The 16,539-nt window shown below is 39.7% G+C and overlaps 1 protein-coding gene across 1 annotated transcript in view; it reads left to right on the forward strand.

Annotated features, from left to right (window-relative positions):
* The window catches only part of pdlim4 (PDZ and LIM domain 4), a 49,239-nt gene that overhangs the window by 10,309 nt on the left and 22,391 nt on the right, over positions 1–16,539 (forward strand). The window contains exon 3 of the mRNA XM_062432703.1: positions 11,203–11,284. Within this exon, the coding sequence (XP_062288687.1) occupies positions 11,203–11,284 (82 nt within the window). The remainder of the gene's footprint in view (positions 1–11,202; positions 11,285–16,539) is intronic.

Here is a 16,539-nt window from a genome sequence, read left to right on the forward strand (position 1 = left end):
TTGGTGGTTATGCAAATAATGTCTATTGGTAGCAAAATGGCCTGTTGTTGGTATAACACCACAAAACCACTAATGGAGGAGGTTGATGCAAATCACTGGGCATACAAAGTGTCTTACTTTTACACCAAAGACCTTGATTTGCATCACATTTCATACCAACAGTGTTGCTTTCTTGTCATTATGTTCTCCAAATCGTCCTTTTAGTTGCCTTAATAACACCTAACCTGAACCATGGATGTGGCAGAGCAGAAACAACATTTAGGAGGGACACACACACAAACACACACACACACACACACACACACACACACACACACACACACACACACACACACACACACACACACACACACACACAACCAAAGGGTCAAATGTACATATTTATAATAAAAAATTTACACATACTGTTTGAGATATGGTTACCTTTTAGATTATTTGTTAATTAAATTTTTAGAATATCACTTAATCACTTACAGATTTGTGACTTATTCAGCGCTTGTTTCTCGTGACAAACTATTTTCCATAATGGATGACTGATCGGAATTATGATGTTAGGAATAATTGGATTTCAGGAAATGTTGAACATTAGTCACTTGCTAATCAGTCATCGTGCTTTAACCCTCAGCAGAGGCTCCTTATGGTTTTTGCTCTGATGCTCATTAAGTGAATTGAGTTGAAAAACTTGACTGTTTTTTTTTTATTTTTTATGACTAAGGTCATGTAGTGCCTCTAGTCCATTAACACATATTGTTTCTATTTCGGGTTGGTCTACTCAGCTTGGCACAGTCAAGTCATATGGACAGATGACAGCTTTATAACTGTTTAAATGATCGACTCTCTGCTCTTATAGCACTCTGTCAAAGTCAATGAGGCTTATACATATTGTGAGTCACACAGTGGCCTTTAGTAATAGACTTCACAGGTCAATATTGTGCATTTTACCAGTTCATGAGGTGTGAAATTGTCTTCCACTCTTCTGGTGCATCATTTTTAGAACTGGTATGTGACGATGGATGGTTTGACCTTAAAAGGAGGACGCGTTTCTGTCAACATAGCAGAACGGAAATCATCCGTCTAAACGGTTAATGAGAGAGAGAGAGAGAAAGGGAGGGATATGGGGGATAACCAAGGAAAAACTGAAATGTCAGTTGCTTCCCACATTTCTATTAGATGGTTACTTAGGGTTGCCAGAGTACTGGAAAGTGCAGAGTGAATCTGGCAACCTCTAAATCCCGTCCTCTCAGATGAAGAGCAGTGTGTGGTTTCAGCCACAGTTACAAGTGACAACTGCCAACTGGTGCTTCAGCCCTCTCCTTTTAGGGCAACGAACAACACAGTATCTTTCCCATAATGGTTAGGAACATAAAGTTGACTTGCAGATGCAGTGGAAACAAGAAATGCTTGTGGAGTAATTGGACCCGTCAGATAAGCATAGATTCACACGTGCAGGAACTCTAAATTCAGATGGAGAAGCACTTTTGTTTCTCTCTCTCTGTACTGTATTTGTGTTTTATAGTGTGCACTCTTGCATGCAACATCCCCCTCTTACCCCCCAAGCCTGTAGTAGAAACCATCCATCCATATGTCATGCTGAGCGGCTGAGCGTTAAGTGGTTTGTCCACATAGGGATAGTAAATTTATTTAAAGATACATAAAGTAGTATTCAGGGCAAAGTCTAAGGGAACTCCTCTATAGCTGCTGGAGCAAAAAAAGGGCACTCCCACACTTAACTACTTGCACCCTAATGTTCCCAAAGTCTGCTTAATTTTCCCCTTAAGTAGTCAAAATAGTTGTACACAGAGTAGAGAGTTGACAGGATCACTTTAGAGTGATTGATATGCAGCATTTGTTGTTTCTGTTTTGCTGTTTCATAGAAGCTCTGTCAGATTTTTATAGATTGATAAGTTCAAATTTAAGATGCTATTTTTATGGTGACATCCAGGTAGGAAATGTAAGATGTCCTGGCAGTTTTAGCAGGCATGCAGTATTTGGTGTTTTTGAAAACCCCGGGATCGTGGCCAGAATCCATTTACCATCCAAACCAACCAGAATCAACCAATGTCCTAACGCTTGCCAAAAAAGGCTTTGGGTGGTGGGGTTGTTGAGGTTTTAAATTTTTGGTGAATGACATAGTGTCCTTATCTCATTCTCAATGTTTTATAATTAATTTAAATTCAGAGACTTTTTATAGGTCTCCCTTAAAATGCCAGTGAGATAAATACAGATATGCAAAATATAAAACAGGCTAAAAATGACGTTTCAGTCATGTAACCGCCTTGTTTAGTTGGAAATAATTCCTGTAATAAGTCAGCAGACACTGATGCTGTTCATCAATCCTCCTTAGTATCCCATTCCAAGTTACAAGATGGCAACTTGATTGCAGGGTCACGTAATAACCCAGCAGAGCTGGTATGTGACCTTTCTTGAGTATATTAGTTGATTAATTACAGTGTGAACTGCCCTGCTGCTGGACAGGAGGAGGAAGGGTCAGCTGGGCCATAAACAATATTCCTACAGCCCCCGCTAGGCAGGGGGGTCCCGCACTCCAAACAGGCACCACCCCTGCCTGTCAACAACTTATTATGATAAGAATAATTTAAAAATAAAACAAATTGACGAAAAAATCTTTGCTGGTCCATAGTGTAGCAAATTTAAACATCAACAGAGTCTGAAAACAGAAACACTGAAAATGAAACGAACATATGAAAGTGGTACCCAAAAACGGCATATTAAACAAAAACCTGCTGAATTTACTGCCAAACTTCCTAAAAATAACATCCGAAAAATCCTTCTCAAAACTGAAACATATCTGAGAAGTATCACGGCACAGGAAAGAGTGGACTGGCCATCCTAAGTATTGAAAATAAACTCACTTGCAGTCTGGAAGGAGGATGGTACAGGATTTTGTTCATCGATACGTCCCAAGATATGCACATGTGTACTTGCCTGGAAGCCTGTAAGAAAACAGATAATGTAGTCCCATTGCTAAGCCGAACATGTATTCACAGCTACTGTAATCTTTGTTGGCCTTCAAGGAAAAGCTTGTTTAATCTATCTTCACAGCACACTTGTGTAACAGTCAGAGTTGAGTGGGTGGGTGGGCTTTTTACAGTAACCTCGATAATGAAATCCTGCACACTGTGACAATGAGTAATGAGGTGAATTCAATTACAGAGTACCCTGGACAGCTCCCACAATCATGGCTATCGCAGGATCAGCACCTTGACATTAATAGTTTGTAATGTTAAAAAGCTCCAACAGTTTAAAATGTACCCAAGACAATTAACTCAATAGTCTGTGTCCAGTGTTCTAAAGTGGCCTGTTAAATGTCATTATGCATTTGAAATGATAAGTACCCTCACTATGAAATATGTTAAAATGTTCTGCTCTGTACTGCAGGAAAGGGGCCTACTCAAGGTTAGCTGTGGGGGGGCCTGACATGTTTGCATAACAGTGCTGAGGGTAAGGCATGCCTGAGAGATAGGCATGCACCTTTGGCTCCATTGCACTGAGCTGAAATTAACTGCTGGTGAAGGGGATGGAGGATAGAGCTACAGGGATTTTTTTTTAAAGAGAACATTTTAAAAATGGAGGTTTAGAATTATTCTTTAAAAAAAATGAAAAATGACAAGAAGTGTTGAAAGAGATAGGCGAAGGCTGTTAGGAATGGGGAAGTATGAGGAAGAGAAATGGAGACATATAACAATGGTAGACAGAGAGAAAGTGAGAGACCAAGACAGAGAGAGGGAGGTTGAAGCCAAGTAGAGGAGTGGTGTATAAAGAGAGACCAAGTGAGAAATCCACATGGGCACTTTCTTTGCCTTGAATGCTGTTTTACAGCCAACATTTTTTGCCTTTTGCATTGCTGGAAATTCAATTATACAGACAATGCAGAGAAGCAACTTTGAGTTTCTCTCCCTCACATAGAAGACATTAAGCACCACAAGTTTTGAAAGAATCTTTGAATATTCCCTCTGGTTATCCTGGAGAAAGGAGATGAAGGGACATAATTCTTCCCACATTCTCCAAGTCAAATATAAATCAGAGATGTGTATAGGAAAAGCATTTCTTCTCAAGCTATAGTTGATTAAACCATTGCATTTCGTGTCTAAAACACCTGTGTATGGTAGATTTTTCTCAGGAAAAATGCTGCACAGGAAGTCATGTGTTACTAAAAAGCAATGGTTACTATGACTGAGCAGACAAATAAAATGAGCCATTGGGCTTACAGCATGAGCCCAAGTTGATCAACAGAGGAAAGAGGTCACTGTTTTGGCCACAGTGGCTGCTGCTGATTTAACCACCTAAATAAAACAGAAATGTTTGATAGTAAAATGAATAAATGGAAAAGGCACATAGAAAAGCAAATGTTGGGCTGAGGGTTTTTAGAATATTCAAAATCTGGAAAAGCTACTCAGAAATTCAATGAGCCATTAAAAAACAGTGGTTCAGTTGTACAGCCTTCATCTGCTGCCACATGGCAATGTATTTTCTGGTTGGTGACCAAGGTCCAAGCCCTGTTATTACTTATCCAGACAATGGAGGATGTCATGTTCATGTGTAACAGATGAGCACTTGTGTTATTTACTGAAGGAAATGTAAAATATGGGATTTTCAGCTTATTGAAAATACTAGTCTGATGTGGGCTACAGGAATAACTGAGGGATGTTTAATTGCTACCATTGATTCTGGGTCTTTAAAAAACATGGGAGTGCCTCAGAGTGCTCATGCTGACACACAAGAAAATAATATTTTAGATGACAACAGTCCCTAGTCCTCATTAAACCACTACACCATAAACTACTCCTACTACAGTCAGAGTCAAAGAAAAACAGTAGACCTGTAATTTTGTGTTGCTGCAGATGGACAAATATATGAGTCTACACGTCCACTGTGAGCCAAAATTACAGTATGCTGGATGCATCTGAGCTTGAGGTCTCATGTAAGGCAGGAATGTTTCTTTGTAATGTCTCTGCATTTATTACTTTCACAACCCCCATTTTTCATAATTCCTATTATGGAGCATTTTTAAGAGTGTTCTATATTGGCGAGGGTTTCTGTTTAGGTGTCCCGGGAAGCTCATGAAATCTGAATATGAAATAAAGAGGCTTTGTAAAAATCAGGTCGGCAGCTGCAGTTGTTTGCGTGGAACACTGTCATTAATGGATCATTCAGCGCTCATATTTTTACATGTCATAATATGCTTTCCAGAATTTTTTTTTGCTGTGATTAACTGCTTTGTCTTGCCTACTTGGACTCCAGATAGTGATTTCTTACATTTTCCAAAATATTTTTTAGTTGCCTCAAGACCTAGAGTTTTATATCATACTTTTAATCAAAATGCATCTTGTAACTGCATTACAACCTGGATATCTGACACTGAGGAGACTACAAACCCTGTTACAGTGTCAGATTATATCCGCCTATAAAAATGTGTAAGCAAAAAGAAAATTAAGGAGGAAAGAAGGTAAAAGAAGGACAAGAAAATAGAAAAAAAGTAGACTGAGGTCAAAACTTGACCACAGCTTTCCATTTTCCATCAGGCCTCTCTACTGATGCAGGCCTGTCAACGCTCCACTTTGAGGTGAAACACCCTTGCTATATTTGCTGTTAGTCACTGGCATGGGTGATCAAAACGGAACAGTGTCGTCTCGCTGGGGAAGGAAAATGGCTGCCACTTCTTCCATGCATATTATCCAAATTTACTGTGATGTCACAGAGCCTGGACAGACACGCACAGAGCCCATATTGCAGTGTGTCATGTCTGCTTCGCTCGAGCTGTATATCCTCAGGCCTAAACAGAGTCTGTGAATACATGAACCAGCTGTGGAGGAAAACTTCTCTGCTCTCCTTCGGCTCTTGAGATGCCTCCAATCTTTCTCATCCCTTACCTCCCTTGTCCCTGGCCTCCATGTCTGCCTTCCCCCTCTCCAAACCTAAATCCCACTCCACTCATTCACTCTTTTTTCTACTTATTTTCATATCGTCTCTTCTTCTTTCTCTCCTTCATCTCTTCCACACTACTTCAAACTCCCTGTAGTTTTTCTTTCTTCTGCCAGAGCTTATTGTAGAAAGCCATGTGGTTGCAGAGGCCTGAGAGGCAGATGGTGGTTGGGATGTGTGTCAGGCTGTTCGGAAAGAGTCCTGCTGGGGTGGCAAGTTAAATGTGCTGAGAAATGAGTCATAATGCCTGGGCTCTGTGTGTTATACTGAGTGTTTGTCTTGTTTCTGGTGTATCTTGTGAAGTAAGGACACCCTGCTGCCCTTCAATTATACTTACTGTAGAAAAGAAAATTTAGGATTGGGTCTGGAAGGAAGCTTGTACTGCAGGTGGTTTATAGCTTTAAAGGTCTTTCTACTGAGTGTCACATTCATGTGCATCCATTTTATCAGGGTTGCAGCATATGATCTGAAACACTCAAAACTTCAGTACAGAAAACCAAAACATTAACCATGTGTTTAAAAGAAAAAGTTATTTTTTTGTGAATTTTGTGAACCAAGCCTTTAAGAGAAAAGAATGAATGACATCAGTGTAAGGAGCAAATTAGAAATGTATGTGTGCCATCTTGTATTTCTGTACCTCTAGTTTCTTCTTCTTCCAAACGTTGACTGGAAACATTCGAGAAAAAAAAGCAGTGGTTAAAGGGGACATCATACTTTTTGTGATTTCTGTTATTTTTATTCTGCTATGCTGTCAGATGTCTATGTTAAACATGATCAAAGGTTCAAAACTTGAGGTGAACATAATGTAAAAATGTTCCCTTTAAGTCAAAAGCCCAGCTGGCACTGAAAACGCTTCAATGTCACCACTACTTCTTCTTCTTCGTGATGTCAGGATGGTTGCACATGCCCTCAAATGACTGTCTGTTCAGTAGCCTATGTTCCTAAGGTTGTTCCATGGGTTGTTAACATTGTCCACTCTAATAATTCAGATTGGATTCGGGGACAAACAATGTTTCAAAGTTTCCATTTAGAGGAAAGAATGAAACCAAATCTCACTACTACAGTTTGTTTATGTAGCTTAAGGAGTTTATTGAACTTTAAATCATACAAAGATATTCCAGTAGAGCCCCAGAATAGAAATATAGACCTGGAAATGTGCATGCTATCCACTTTAAGTAAAGTATGTTAAATGGTTCACTTACTACCTTTTTCTGAGCTTTTAACCACATGTCAAAGTCTTCTTCAGAGAATGGAATTAGGTGATAGTCACATTTTCAGGCCAGAGGTTCGGTAGAATAGCAGTCAATGTGGATCAAGGTCTTACTTCGGATTGGTTTTGGGTTAAGGTATGGGTTAACATTAAACATGCAGTAGTGATGGTTAAGCCTAGGATCAGAGCTTTCAGTGATGTGTAATGAATGCATGTCCGACCCCTGCTGAGGGAAGAAATACAAATCTGATCATGATCCACAGAGTGAAATCAAAGCAAATAATAGGGCAAAGGATTCAGAGGGAATCAGAGAAAACCGGCAGGGAAAAGACACAGATTCAGACCGCTCTGGTGGAGATTTGCCCCTGCTGTCTCGGTTTGACTCCATGACCTGTGACTCACAGCTGAGGAATTATGCACGAGGCTGCATGGGACCAAAGGAACACAGGACTCCAGCTGGGACAAAGGCAGAAAAAAAAACGCCAAAGGAACCAACTCACACACACGTCCCTCCGTTACCAGCATCGCTGCCTTCTCCTCCTTTATCCCTTCATCTCTTCATTGCTCTCAGCTTTCCCAAAGTCTCTTTTTTGTGGTTGTTATAAATGCAACATCAATGGAGTTTCAGAGACTGTGTTGCAGAAACAGGAGGGGAGGGGGGCGGACACCACAAACCTCCCACCCTTCTTCCTTCTTGAATTGATCTTGTCATCACCCAGATGCAGATTTTTCCAAGTGACCCCCTCAGGTCTGCTGACAAGACCCATAACTGCTCTTTGAAAGGATTGTCTCCATCTACTCACAGAGAAAACAGTTAACCTCTTCTCATGTTACAAAATAACATAGGAACAGCCCCAGTGGTGTCGGATGAATGATAGGGCTGAAAACCGGTCTTGTCCTTTTTCAGATAAGTTTGACGGAGCGAGGCAATGAGGGAAGACTCTCAGTGAACCCTGAAATGTTCCGTGATAAGCCGCATCTTAATTTGAGGGCACTTGGTTTTCAGCCGTCTGCCTCACGCTCCTCCTTGAACATTGGTGATCCTGTGTAGCCAAAGTAAACTCCCACACCGCTCCAAAAACCAGATCTCTTCAATCAGGAAATTAAACCTGGCAGGGGGAGGTCAGGCGAGGGAAAATATGACCAAAGGAAAGAACAGGAAAGTCGTCTTGATGACCTGAGAATTTCTTCCTCTGATCTGCTTTCTGTACGTGTTGTCTTGTCTTTTTTTTCTCTCTCTTTTTGTCTCTGATCCATCCATATTCATAAGTCTTCTGTGGCTAACTTTTATGGACTTGCTCTTTCCTTTTATAATTCTTTTTATAGCCTTAGCTGTCAATAATTTCTGATTATTGCCTCTGAATGTGCCACATGAAGGAAGATGATCAAACAAATTGTGGCCTTTTTAAAAGAAAAACTAAGCAACTTAATATGTTGGTTACAAAAATGATAAAATGTGGACTCTCCATATTTCAGAAGTGAGCTCCTTATGTGTTCACCCTCTGTCTTTTCTTTCTCTTTCACTTTTCTTTCCATTGCTCTGTATTCCATCTTGTTTGACATTGATGTATACAGTTAAAAGCAGAAAGGGAGCCGGTGGGTTGAAATCAAAGACGACACTTTAGGAATGAGCCTGGGATTATTCACCCCTTTCCTATTCATCATTTTGAATCTGTATTGAGAGATTGATCGCACAGACTTGCCATGATCTGCCATCATTCTTCGCAGAGCACTCCTCTGTGTAGCAGCTAGACAGAGGAGGTAGCAATAAAGACAAGATAACGCCACTCAGTCTGCAACTGGAGTTTAATAGAAAACATCTAGGTCTGTATGGCTTCGAAGATCATGTTGATCTGGTTTATAAATCATCAAATTTGAAAAAGGTATTTCCAGGCTAGGAAGGGTTGTACTGCTCATGGTAGAGTCATCCTTGGATTAAAGAGAAATAAAATAAACAAAGAAGAAACGAGAAGTGAATCAGGGAGAGGAAGAAGAAAGAAATGAGTTACAGAGATGATCAACAGCTTGATGAATGCGTAGCAGCAGTTTGTCTGATGTGGACGGTAGGTTCCTGATCCCTGCCAGACATCCAGAGTAATCCCTCACAGATTGACTCAATTGCAGAAGATCAACTAACAGAAAATAACAATACAGTTCATTGTCCCTGATCTGCTGGTATGCAGCAGATTGTTTCTGTCTGCTGTGGCCATTTATGTTACATTACATTTCAGATGTTCTGAAACTGTTTCAATTCTGGAAGCTAAAATATTTGTGTTGCTCAATATTTGAAGTGTGACATTACATCCAGTTGCAGGCACGATTCCTCATAACTCAAAAAACAACCAACCAACGCTAACCGCTAATTTTCAAGTGGAATAGTTTTTTCAAGTTTCAAGTAAACAACTGACATCGCTGTTCAAACTGATCTTCAGTAAAAATAAGCACAACAGTAAAATGCTGTAAATCCCAAGCTGGTCTATCTCTCAGTTTCGTCTCACGCCTCTCCATTCACATCTTCATTATTATGGATGGATGTTAAATTCCCTGTTTCTATCTCTAAATTCCAAAATGTCAATTCAAATAGGCCACTTCAGACTGAACTTTCACTCATTTCAATGGGCTGTTTTGTGCAGTAACCATCGAAACCAAACAATCTGAAAACATGAAGGCCTTCTGTCCCAGGATTGTGGAAGAACTCTTTTTTGGGGGGGTGATGTCATCCTACGCAGTAGCTGTTGCTCATCCACCAGACACTCGGCGCCTCATAAGAGCGTCCTTGATAGAAACACCTCCGTAGTTCATATCTGAAGCATTGCCTCAGCTCAGCCAACGCTGTGCCAGCTGCAGTCTGATGACCTCACCTCTTTAGACGTCAAGTCTTCCCACTGTGGGGCTGACAAATGCACGCACACACACGCCGTTTTTATGTCTATGTTGACGACGGTGTGAATAAATGGAGGGTAGGTCGGTGAAGAGAAGCAAAGACACACGCTGCCCTTTAGTTACTCCGTGTGATGTCCCGGTGTTACCCTTTTGGATGTTGGATGGTTTCCCACTTAGCAGCCAACACCATAGCAACAAAAACCTGCCAGCCCAATGAAGCAAAGAATCCCTTTGATCTTTTTTTATATGAAACTGTCACAATTTCAATGTGTAACTTGAAAGTGAAACATTATGCCAAGTGATGCTGTTAGGAATAAATCACAATGTTTTATTAGCCTGAGAAATAAATTGCAACCTTAACCTCACCAAAGCATTTTATCTGCTGCCTTTTTAAAGGCAAAAATAAGTTATGTGGACTCCAGCTTATGCATGCACAGTAGGCCCTTTCAACAGTGCTGTAAATAATGTATATTATCATGGCTGCTAGTCAGTAAGTCATATTCTTTCTTGTAAGTAAATGCAACTGGAGTCAATTACTGGTAATCTTAACAGTGGGGGAGGGCTCAGATATCAGGTATTCAGTTATCACTACTTTGAAATATACATGGCCGTAAATGCGTTTTGTTCTTCCAGAGACTGGTTAGCTCATATGGTGGAGTTATGATGTGATGATGACTTCTTTGTGCCAGTGGGAGGAAGCCAGGACATAGTTTTATTCCACTCCTAATGTAAAAACCTGCCAAATGTGTAAATCCGTGTCCACACACACATACATTGCACTCACTCATGCGAAGCTACCAATGCACTCTATGATTTGTTAACTGCAGCTATGTGATTGTTTTGGCACATAGAGGGGATGTGCACCACTAATATTAGACAGCAGTTAGTGGGATATCATGTGATGCTAAAGTCATCATCTTTCCCAGCTTACAGTCATTTTAAGAGGATTAAAGGAAATGGTGTCTTTATTTTCTCTCTTTCTTCATTTCTTTTCAAACTTTCACACATTCACAAAATAAAATACAGTAATACACTGGATCTTCTATCAGCAAAGAAAAATTCATACTTCTCAGCAGAAATGACTACATGTTTCAACACTTGGGTGCCTGATGACACAAGATTTATCTGACTCCCCCTTTCTTTCTCTCATGGGTGTTGTCTTTCAGGTCGGGATCAGGAGACAGAGTGTGGTCGCCAACAGTTAGCGAAGATGGCAAGACAAGCCCTTACATGGAGCCTGACTCACAGGTAACCGCTGTTTACTTAGGATTTACCAAAGAAAAGTCATGGAGACATTTTTTTGATAGATTTATATTCACACCCACTGGGAAGCTGTCAGAACAGCCTGAACTTATCATTTTGCCAACGCAGAGATTCACTGTCAGGATTTTTGGTTAGGCTTGGGTTGAAAAATACTTCCAAAAATTACTCACCAGCCCACAGATGATAGCAAGAACTAATGAGTGAAATCAGATGGTGAAGCTTAAGTTGGATCTCGGACCTCCATATTATATAATCGTCTGTCTCTGGCGTAGTGGTGAGACAGGCAGGTCCCTTGTAGAAAAAAAAACAACTACACTGGACTAATGTAACTAATCTTTAGTGTCCACACCTAATGTCTTTTGATTATGTTGATGCGACTATGAATTTAAGTAGCTAAAAGATGGATAGAAAGAGGGAGATACATTTAAAATGTAGACAATGGTATATTACATTACTACACTTAAAAACAGGATCATTTTTACAGAATAATCACACTTATATAATTTCATCAAACTGCTGCATATAATAACATTATATAATGACAAGGCTTCCACGTACACAATCAGTGCAGTTTTTATCCAAACTCAATTTGTTCAGAAATTCATGAAATTGGAATAAAGGCCAATGTAAACTAGATGCACAGTAAACTGATGCAGTATATTGGTCAGTTAGAATATCCTGTTTAAGGTCCTTGATCAAATATTTATCATTTTAAAATGTTTTCCTCACCACTAATAGTACCTAGACATGCAGAGATATCCATCAATAAAAGTGCCACTACCCTAGCACAATGTAGGTTAATGAAATTTCATTAGTACATCTCAGAGCATTGAAGATGACATTTGACCCCCAACAAGCATGTTCAGCTCCAAAAATAATGTCCTGATTACTCAGGATAGTCTGCAAAGCTCAGTACCACAGCTGTGTGGAGATTTCACAACCAGAACACATAAAAACAAAATCATCTCTATAGCCTGCAAGGTAATATAACATTCACGCCACATGGGATGGAGGGAAATGATAGGACAGATTTCCCATGTTAACCATTTGCCAACATTGTACACACTCATCATACAGTGTGTGTCAGATTATTTGTAATTATACAGTTTGCATAGTTTGGAGAAACAGTCTATAACAATCATATTCCTGGCTGCTTTTGAACAGGTTAAAGCAAATGTGGACAAGCTGTCTAAACCATTTCAGCCTGTTTCCAAATATTTGTGTATTTGTGTGTAATGTCAGGTTTAATTACCTTGAACCGTTGACAGTAGTTGTTATGTAGCCACATTGGCATCTGTATTGTTGATAATTTTGAAAGTGTTTCTGACAAGTAGGAGATATTATAGCTGTCAGAAATTGCCAATGGCTCCAACTCAGAATTACAGGTCGGCACTTGACATCAACAGCTTTTCCCAATCAGTTGATTGTAATTATGGTTTGAATCACATGATGTAAACATGGCATTAAAAGAAGTATGTTTTTGGTAATTTGTGAATCACTCTGTATGAGACTCAGCTACATTCATTTCTTAACATTAACCTAATTCTAAGACTTAAGGATGTGCTACTGTTATGTGATGCATATTTTACAGCAGGCATGACGTAGTCGAACACTTCTACGAGTCCCCTCGATAAATGACACAGTAGTGTAGTTCTTTGGTCAGATTTATGTTAAAATAAGTTGATTCTGGAAGTTAGTACTTAAAAATCTACTGCTTTGGATTAGGATCCTTTGCTACCTACCACATCACCCACAAGAGAGAATTAATTCACATCTGGGACCGTAACTTAAAAGTAGAGTTCGCTGGGTGTGAGACCCAAAGTCCTCGCAGTCTGTTTATATCATAAACAGGATCCATGGAAACAGGCACACAACACTCGATCTGTAAATTGCATGTACACTGTCTTTCACATGATTATAAATGAGATAATGCGTCCCACTGTTCACTCAAAGGGTTTTGAAATAGTGTCTTGATTGTTCTCCAATCGTACTCGCTGCCAAAAGGATATTCAAGGCATGATGAACTCTAGCAGATGATCTTTTCCAAGTTTTCCGGTGCTGGCAGGCCAACAGGTTTCTAAGCATGGAGAGAATGGGAGGTGTTTGTGCGCACTCTCACACATATGCTGTGAGTATGGAGACTGTGTGACTGAAATGGACAATGAGCATATTGTGGCTCTGACATGTGAGAGCTGTCCATTTGTCAAGTATTGGTTATTGTCCTGGTAGTTGTGGAGTCAAGACTGATCTATCTTTGTTTTGGCCCTCACTGTGGCAGCAGCAGGGTCTCCTTGTCTTAAAAGGGTGGAACAAACACACAAAGACCCAAAGTGAAATCTATCTGCCCGCTCATCAATGGGAGTTTAACACCTTACGGGACAGTATTGTTTTCAGTGGCAGAGACAAAAGTGAAAGAAGCTTTAGTTGGGAATGTGATTCATCAGGGTTGCTTGCGGTCGTGGGATCTCATTAGGTGATTTCTCTTTCCAGTGATAATTATGTTAGCAGCTTCCTGTGGGAAATAACCTGATAATAATAGTCAGTAGATTCATGTGTTATGCTGATATGTATTGTGTTATAAACCCTCCTGAAAGTCTCCCTCCAGGCAAAATCTGTTTTGCTTCTTGTTTCTACAGTTGTATGTTCGAGCTTCACTGTACAGAATGATGTATATGCAGACAGAGTTTGACATTAGAAGGTTTTTTTTTATATTTATTTGCTGAAAGTGAATAGTTTCTCTGAGTTCACCTCCATGATTTGTGACAGCAGAACTAGTTTGGATCCAAACATGGTCCAAAATGCAATTTATACAAGTGTCCTGAGGAAGCTTGAAGCCAAAATGGACTTTTATGTGAAGGAGGAGGCATTTTTTGTCTAGCACCAAACTTTTGAATTGAAAAATCTTTGCATAGTGACAGATTCTTGATTTTGAGGGAGATGAGGAAGAAGGGACATATTTAATTTTAAGGATTTTAAAGGAGGCCTACTGTAAATACAAAAAAAGGGGACTAATGATGGGGGAAAAAATAAGAAGGAAGTGTCCCTGTTATGCATGCCATATATAGTATAAATTCACAAATCGATATACCAATTTAAATAATACTGTACTTTGCAATCTCTTATGTCCAGCAAGTGCACAGAACTTTGTTCTAACAGTCTTTGTTTCACAATCTCAGCACCAGGAAGGGCTTTGCTTTGATTAACATGAGGGAATACCCAAACTGACCAAGAGTAACCATCAGCCAAAACAGTTTATACAAACACAGACACGCATGACAGGAGGGCTCTGTGTGTGGATAATATGAGAGTAGCAAATCTATCTCTCTCTACTCTCCCCTTTTGCCTTTCTCTGTATCTCTGTAACATCTTATCCAGTCCTTCCTCTATCCCTCACTGAAGTCTCAAAATGGTCCCTGGTGTCTCATTTAATGAAGTGAACCTGGACGGCTGGAAACCGCCAAGTCAGGGCCACTTTAGCGTCACGCTGAGGTGGATTCTTCTTAGCATGAAAAAAGGAAACATCCGCTCCCTGGGGTCATATAAAAGACCGTGGCTCTCTCTTTGTTTCCTGCTGTATTCAGATACAGCTTGAAGGGTATGCTGATATATAACAATGCAGATTGTTCCTCAGACACTTTGGAAACAATATACACACCGGGACCTGTCACGGTTGAACCAAATTCAAAATGTACTATGTGTTATTGTTGGCCCACAGTAACTACAACGATGATCCAGTTTGGACATCATGAGCAAAAATTAACTGAATCGAATTGCTGGATGGGAGTGACAGCATGTTTTCTGATGGTGCTGGAAAGGTTTTGAAGCAATGTGCTTGTCAGCGGCTTGACCGAATGGTCCTAAACATTTGCTGTTTAGGACTCAAGCTGAAGCTGGACCCTTTATACAGTATCAGGTTGAAAACTTAATTCAAAGACATACCGAGACACTTTAGCTTACCATGAAACTATTTTTCTGTGGAAAATCATGCCACATTTTTCCAGCATATGCCTTCAAGAAGAGGAGCAGTAGAAGGCTAAGCATTTCTGAGACAAACAAGAGACAAATCCAACGATGGCATCCTTAAAGGCATTATGTATTTAACATTTCCCTTTTTATTCATAGTTTGCTTGTTCCTCATCAGCTGGCTATGCTGGAAATTCCAGTTTCACTTGTGGGAATAAGCTACTGAGCAGGACGTGACACATGGAAGCTATGAGGTGTTTCCTTTCACGTTGGGAACACAGGAGCTTTCTCATAAAAGTCGATGAGGAAATGCTGTATTTTTGGATATAAGTAAGAGTATGACAATGCTGTTAATGTTCCTGTTTTTGCAGAGTGTTTCTTTTGAGTTTGGGAAATTTGACGGGACTGAATGATTTGATTCCAAGGAACTGTGCTCATGTCTTGGCAAGACTGCCTGTAGACTACCGGATGTCATACGCAACTTCATGAAGTCAAAATAATGTTAAAGATAGATAAAGAGGGGTGGTGAGGATGAGATAATGATGAGGTGTCATAAGTAGAACAGCATGAACTTCCTGTGTAGCTTTGACAACTAAATTTTGACTAGGCTTCACAGTGTTCTTCATGGGAAAAAGTGGGTCCACTTGAGAGTGAGTATGTCTTGCCAATATATTATCAAGCCAAAAGAAGTGTGCTGAATGAGTATCACTGAACAAATCAATAGCATCAAAGCTCTACTCGACAGAAAGAGCTGCTTCACTCTGCCTGCTGTGACAGGTTTTATTTGCTCTGTCTTGCTCCTTAAATTATTTGAGACAACCTTACCAATCATCTTGTATTTTTAAAGGCAGTCTTTAAATGTAAGCTGTCCAATACTTAAATCATCACTAAACCTATATCAGGTTTCAGGAGATGTCAGTAGTAGTTTATTTCACTGGCGTTGATTTTATACTAATGTGTTGGTTATTTTTTCGGTCATTTTACAGAAAGGTACAATGTGATTATAAAATAACTGGGGGAAAAATGTGATTGAGTTTATTGTTGTAGGTACTTTTTTCAACATTTTCAATAGGTTTTAAGAAAATAATCTAATATGCCAATACAATTTAAGTATTTTCTGAGTCTAGTTTATGGATTTGGTTTAAGCATTGACCGTTTTGAGTGCAGTGAGGTGCAAAAAACAACGTCCAAATCTCACATATCATAATATCACATATTTTCAGTCAGAACCTTTTTCCAAGGAGAAAGACAGTTTTTCAGAGAAAATGCCTCTGTAA

The sequence above is a fragment of the Scomber scombrus genome, chromosome 14, assembly GCF_963691925.1.
Source record: "Scomber scombrus chromosome 14, fScoSco1.1, whole genome shotgun sequence".
In the NCBI taxonomy this organism is placed as follows: domain Eukaryota; kingdom Metazoa; phylum Chordata; class Actinopteri; order Scombriformes; family Scombridae; genus Scomber; species Scomber scombrus.